This window comes from Choristoneura fumiferana, chromosome 3 (assembly GCF_025370935.1).
Source record: "Choristoneura fumiferana chromosome 3, NRCan_CFum_1, whole genome shotgun sequence".
NCBI lineage: Eukaryota > Metazoa > Arthropoda > Insecta > Lepidoptera > Tortricidae > Choristoneura > Choristoneura fumiferana.
In genome coordinates this window covers 17,749,914-17,755,946 of record NC_133474.1, presented here as the reverse complement: position 1 = coordinate 17,755,946, position 6,033 = coordinate 17,749,914, and the positions used below count along the sequence as shown (strand labels likewise).

At 38.0% G+C, this 6,033-nt stretch overlaps 2 protein-coding genes across 10 annotated transcripts; one reads left to right on the top strand and one right to left on the bottom strand.

Moving 5' to 3' along the window:
- Window positions 1-3,369, top strand: mEFTs (elongation factor Ts, mitochondrial). 8 transcript variants are annotated; one of them, XM_074086021.1, is made up of 5 exons: window positions 1-197; window positions 546-590; window positions 1,030-1,167; window positions 1,767-2,018; window positions 2,807-3,369. In XM_074086021.1, exons 2-5 carry the CDS (start codon window positions 561-563, stop codon window positions 3,326-3,328), a joined length of 942 nt encoding a protein of 313 aa, XP_073942122.1. In that variant the 5' UTR covers window positions 1-197; window positions 546-560; the 3' UTR covers window positions 3,329-3,369. The 8 variants fall into 8 exon arrangements, with proteins under 8 accessions (XP_073942122.1, XP_073942121.1, XP_073942128.1 ...); XM_074086020.1 differs by having other exon boundaries at window positions 1,018-1,167; XM_074086027.1 differs by lacking the exon at window positions 546-590 and having other exon boundaries at window positions 2-197.
- A 118-nt stretch (window positions 3,370-3,487) lies between these two features.
- On the bottom strand, window positions 3,488-4,914 carry LOC141426831 (uncharacterized). 2 transcript variants are annotated; one of them, XM_074086033.1, is made up of 3 exons: window positions 4,742-4,914; window positions 4,221-4,577; window positions 3,488-4,136 (listed from the first exon to the last, which is right to left on the bottom strand). In XM_074086033.1, the coding sequence occupies exon 3, from the start codon at window positions 4,052-4,054 to the stop codon at window positions 3,566-3,568; it is 489 nt and encodes a 162-aa protein (XP_073942134.1). In that variant the 5' UTR covers window positions 4,055-4,136; window positions 4,221-4,577; window positions 4,742-4,914; the 3' UTR covers window positions 3,488-3,565. The 2 variants fall into 2 exon arrangements, with proteins under 2 accessions (XP_073942134.1, XP_073942135.1); XM_074086034.1 differs by lacking the exon at window positions 4,221-4,577.
- Window positions 4,915-6,033: the final 1,119 nt, after the last annotated feature.

The following is a 6,033-nucleotide window of genomic DNA, read 5'->3' as shown; positions in this document are numbered from 1 at the left end:
TAAACGCAGCCTTTTTTGCCGGTTCTAACATCTGTCAATCAGGCGATCTTATTGACATTTCCGTCGTTTCCGCGTATAAATTTGGTATTTACGCAATAAAGTTAAATGCATAAAAACATCTATAATTTTTTCCACTGTTACCACTGAAAAGTTAAGAATAATTCTTACCTGCCCCAAAAGTTACCCAACAATAAAAGGTACGTCTTGTGTTAAATAATCACTGCACTAGATTATTTGGTTACATTAATTTCCATTTGATCTCTTAACTTTACTTTACTATCCTATAACAATAATTAAATTAAACAATTATGAATAAACAGAAAAGTTTTTGTCGTGACAGAATAACAAATCAATTTCAGTCAGAAAAACGGTTTCTATGGAGACATAGTTTTTTTCACTTGTTGGTTTCTATGGCACTTTACAGGCCAGTTTGATTTGTATAAACTTAGAAAAAGTTTACATTTGTTTATGCTTTTATTGTAATTATTATGTAAACAAAAGGTACCCATTTCGTTCATTTGTCTGATAATAATTTTAATTTATAGGTTAAGTGTTGATGAATGAAGCAAAAAGTAGAGGTTTATTCTAAGGTAATTAATGATTAAAAAGAGCTTACGATGTTGCTTTATTTTATAACTGCTTATAGCAACGCCACACCATACTATTCTGAGATTTGTTGACCTTGATTGAAGCAAGTAGCTACCTACCAATCCCCCTTCCTACTGAAATGATGTCATAGGGCTAGGCCAATGGCAGTCTTGGTGAGTTAGTTAATGTTATGGGTTTATTTTTACTTTACACTAGATGTTTTAGCCAAAACCAGTCAGGCAATAGTGTTTTCCACAGTATTTTGTGTGAGTAAAACACTCTTTTGAACATTTGCATTAACAAACCTATTCTTATGGAATAAAAGTAATGGATACAGTTTGTTTATATTTTTTAACTGCACAAATTTGTGCCAAATTAATTTTCAAAAAGGCAATCATAGGAACACATTGTTTATTTACTCAATTCCAGATGATATTCCAGTTGGTACGTGGCTTCAATACCAACACTGTGCGTCAAGCTGCAGAATCCTCTCTGCTGGCCAAGCTACGGAAGAAGACAGGCTACACCATTGCTAATTGTAAAAAAGCACTTGAAATGCATAACAATGACTCAGAAAAGGTATATAATCAACTCTTTATTATGTTTCAAATTTCTTTGATTCAATCTCATAATTTGTAATTGTATTCAGGGGTTAATTAAGTAATATACATAAATAAATAAATCACCTTGAGCTTCCTGCCATATTACAACCGCCATAGTAAAAACTATGTCTGACTGAAAGTAGTATTTGCAACCAAAACTGAAATTCAGTTGAAGAAGTTATTTAAGATGATTTCTCACAATTTATTGCATAGCTACTTTGAAGTACTGTTAAATATTCAAACTTGCATTTACTTTAGCTTTTAAATATATTGTGTTTATAAAGCAATTATTTTATAAATTGATAGTTTGATAGCTCTAAAAAAATAGTATCCATTTTATTTGATGTGGAATAACATACTTCAGTCTGAAACTGAAAACACATGTACAATCAATAATAGATGTGTATGTATGCAAAATATATTTTGCGTAGAGGCTTCCTTCTTCATGCAGACACAATTATGAGTTTTCTAAAATTCTAACAGGATAGGTAGAGAGTTTTTCCATAGGGTTGAGGCTGTAATAAGCTAAGTCATACATTATATCTGTTTATTAAGTATATAATTGATTATTTACAGGCAGAGACATGGCTTAATGAACAAGCCCAAGCCATGGGTTGGGCAAAAGCGACGAAGCTAGCAGGGCGGTCAGCACTGCAAGGCCTAGTTGCTGTCAAATTTGATAAGAACCATGGTGCTCTAGTAGAACTCAACTGTGAAACAGACTTTGTTGCAAAAAATGACAAGTTCCATAAGATGATGGAAGACGCTGCTGTTGCATGCTTTAAATTGGCTCATACCAACATGCAATCAAAGGGTCCAGTTACAAAGGTATGTTTAAAATAAATTAAAAATGATAAAACCTCATCTTGGCACTGTTTACATAAATAAAGCCCTGGTGGCCTAGTAAGCCATGGTGGCCTAGTGGTTTGACCTATCGCCTCTCAAGCAGAGGGTCGTGGGTTCGAACCCCGGCTCGCACCTCTGAGTTTTTCGAAATTCATGTGCGGAATTACATTTGAAATTTACCACGAGCTTTGCGGTGAAGGAAAACATCGTGAGGAAGCCTGTACAAACTTGTGAAGCGATTCAATGGTGCGTGCGAAGTACCCAATCCGCACTGGGCCCGCGTGGGAACTATGGCCCAAGCCCTCTTGTTATGAGAGGAGGCCTGTGCCCAGCAGTGGGACGTATATAGGCTGGGATGATGGTTGCAAAAACACAAGTTTAACTTTGAATTAGTGGTTTGATATCTTTAAATCCCTTGTAGATTGTGTCAATATTCTGCCGGATAAGCCACAACACCTCTCCCATAGTACTATTGAACCAACTGAATCGTGACCCACTGTGGAACCTTATTGTAGAAAAAGTCATAGTGACATTGCATTGCTTGACAATGGAATTCATTATTATAACACATACCTACCTACCGTGACAATGTTCTATGGTGGATCAGGAATCAAATGGTTCGACTGTACATTTCTTTGTGGATTGGAATTTGGTAATGATAAAATAGTTTTTTTGAATACCTAGCAGGCCCGAAGCAGGGCCTTAAGTTACAACTGCATATTGCACCTCCGAAGGTCCTCATCTCTAAAATATATTTTCTCAATTTTCAGATGGAACTTGACAGTGAACAGCTGGGCAACTTGAGTGCAGATGGCAAGAAGTTATCTGAAGTATTGGCCCTGTTTATCGGATCCGTGGGCGAGAACGCCGTGCTACGGCGCGCTGAGTGCTGGAAAGCGAACAGCAGTGACGTGCGCATCGCTGGGTACGCGCACCCCGCACCCGCCGCGCCCGGCGACTACTGCGCCGGCAAGTACGGCGCGCTGCTGGCCTACCGTCAGCCCGCCGGCGCGGACGACGTCGGTCGGCAGCTCTGCCAGCACATCGTCGGCTGCGCCCCCAGCAAAATTGGCAACAAGGACACCGACAAACCGGCTAAAAACTCCGACGACGAAACATGCCTCATTTACCAAGAATACCTGTTAGACCCTTCATACACCGTTGAAGAAGTATTAGAGCAAAACAAAGTTGAAGTCCTTGATTATGTCAGATTCTCATGCGGTGAGAATGTAGCGGCGAACATGCCTGGAGTAGAAAAGCAACCGTTAGACACGGTGCAGACGCTGCAGTAGATTGTTAAACTTATATTGATTTAAATACTGTTACAACTTATTTAGTATCTCGTTTTTGTTATTATTTATCTGCACATCAAATAGATAATTGTAATGTTTTACTGCATTTAAGAAATAAATGATTTTGATTTAAAACAGTTATCTAAATGTAAACAAAGATTGAATCAACATAGCGAAGAGTTTTTAATCATTATAATAACCATTACATAAATTTAATTACACCGTCTGTGTACTTAATTATATCTTGTGCGAGTCAGCGTGTATCACGTTCTTCATTTTCGCTTGGCCTTTCCACAAGAACATTCTGCAGTCTTTCTTCCAAAACATGGCTATTTGGTTGGGTTCGAAGCAGTAACCATGATAGTTGAGCACCTCTGGGGAGACGACGTGCAGTGCCAGCGTGCCCTGCTCGCGCGTGCGGAAGGGTCCCGCAGTAGCGGGCCGCAGCAAGCACCCACATGGACAAACTGTAGCTATTTTGGGTGCCGATATAACATTCATCCTATTACATAAGTTCATTCTTTGGAAGTTACCACAAATACGTAGCTCTTCAACAGCACCGGTAAATGACTGCGTCGCCCGTAGCGCTAATGGTCTCGCGTTTTGATTCTCCGGATTACTTCTGAACCCGACTGAGGATAACGACTTTTTAGTGATGTTGGGGCTATCCTCAGGGCTGCGATCTTCATATTCGCTTTCTTTATCCGAATTATCATCAGCGTACATGATACTAACGGCAATTCGACTGATTACCGATTTCTGACAGATTCCGTCATTTGTTTTTCACATTTAGGTCGGTAGAACGTGTCTAATGAGTAAAAGTGATGTTTATCAACTATAATAAAATATTATAATAAAAAGAATCAGAGGAACCTCAGTACACAAATATTACTTGTAATCGGTGACGCTATGATAATTTGCTTAGTTTATAAAGTACCCGCCAATCCCAATTTTGCATTTGACGGGATAATTTTTTAATACGTTATGTATTAACCTATGACAGTTTGCCGACCTTTGCGAAGGTATCTTGTACTTTCATCAGCTACATTAAAAAAAATAAAAAGGTTTCTCTAAATTTTAAATGGGCTTTGTGGTTCTGCAGTTCTGCCTCAGAATTCTTAAAAAAAAACTAATATTATGTTTTTTTTTCTTTGTATCTTAGGTACCCTTTAAACCAATCATGATGAATCTTTATCGAGGTAGTTTGGGACCCTGAGTAGAATATAGGATGGTTTTCCTCGAAGAAAGCCTAGGTAAGTAAATGAGAAAGTTAGTGAAGACATTTGCATGTTTACAACAGAGATTAACACATACGATATTTTTTATCACAGAAAATTGCATAGTTCCCATGGAATAGCAATAAAGGAATTTTTCGCACAAAATGGCAGGCAACAATCGTAAGTAAGTACTTACTGCAATGTTTTATCTCGTAACGTAACATATTGATTGTAGTGTTTTACTATATAGGTGCCTACTACATTTTAAGAAAAACGATTACCCTAACGAAATAAAAATTTCGTGGAGGACACCTTTTTACTCTAAGCAAACCTAGATGAAATTTAATATAGAGGCGCCGCGGTGACAGTCAGAGCTACGTACACAGAACTGCAGCGTAGCAGACGCTTTATAAACTTACCTGTACTTACGGATAAAAATATTCGGCGCATACGAACGACGGATAACAAATACCGTTGGATTTCAATCGTGGGATGACAATACCGATACTAAACATCAAATGACAAAAGCAAGGTCGTTTTTTGCCGACTACTCGACCGTGCTATGTCGAATCAGTTTGTAAGCAGGAACACATCATGCGCGATCGCGATCAGTTATTGTGTAGTAACGGCAAATACAAATAATCTAGGGCGACCGCTCGCTCATTGTATATAGGTGCCTACCTAACTAAGATCTATGATAGTATTAGTCGCGAGTATCTCAGTCATTTTCAGTTAGGCACTCTTTCTGAAAGAGTGCCCAGGATCGTTTATAATTAGTTATATTAGATAACTACCACCCCGCGTTTGTAAATTATTTAACATGTAGATAGTAATTTCTGCTAAAGAGAGACCTTACTGTCTAACAAACTTGAAATGATAATCGTTTTCGCCACTTCATGGGGATAAAAAGAGATTAGAGGTTAGACCATACGACGACCTCTGCTGTACTTAAGTACCTAAATTATTTTTTGTTTCACTTACTAAATCGGCATCTCTACCTAAGTCGGTCATGAATTATTTATCTTTAAACGAGCAATTCTTGTATATTTATTTATTTGTTTTTTTGACGACCAGATGGCCTAGTGGTTAGAAAACCTGACTACGAAGCTTGAGGTCCCGGGTTCGATTCCCGTGTCGGGGCAGATATTTGTATGAAAAATACTAATGTTTGTTCTCGGGTCTTGGGTGTTTAATATGTATTTAAGTATGGATCTATCTATATAATTATATTTATCCGTTGCTTAGTACCCATAAGTAACACTTTGCTAAGCTTACTTTGGGACTAGGTCAATTGGTGTGAATTGTCCCGTGATATTTATTTATTTTTTATTTATTTTGGGGTCTCGGAAACGGTGTCTATGAAATTTACGCAAAAGATCGTCAATTTCGATAGCTCTTATCTTCAGTGTGGTGGTTCAGCGGTAGTTGGTATCTTAAAATGGCAAAAACGGAACCGTTATAGTTTCCCCATGTCTGTCTGTCTGTCCG

What these genes read in the sequence shown, in the direction of transcription:
- mEFTs (XM_074086019.1), top strand. Translation starts at nt 774, where the DNA reads ATGTTATGGGTTTATTTTTACTTTACACTAGATGTTTTAGCCAAAACC. An exon ending in TGTTTTCCACAGTATTTTGT is followed by an intron (nt 855 to 1,017) that starts GTGAGTAAAACA and finishes ACTCAATTCCAG; the next exon opens with ATGATATTCCAGTTGGTACG. An exon ending in ATAACAATGACTCAGAAAAG is followed by an intron (nt 1,168 to 1,766) that starts GTATATAATCAA and finishes GATTATTTACAG; the next exon opens with GCAGAGACATGGCTTAATGA.
- LOC141426831 (XM_074086033.1), bottom strand. Translation starts at nt 4,054, where the DNA reads ATGTACGCTGATGATAATTCGGATAAAGAAAGCGAATATGAAGATCGC.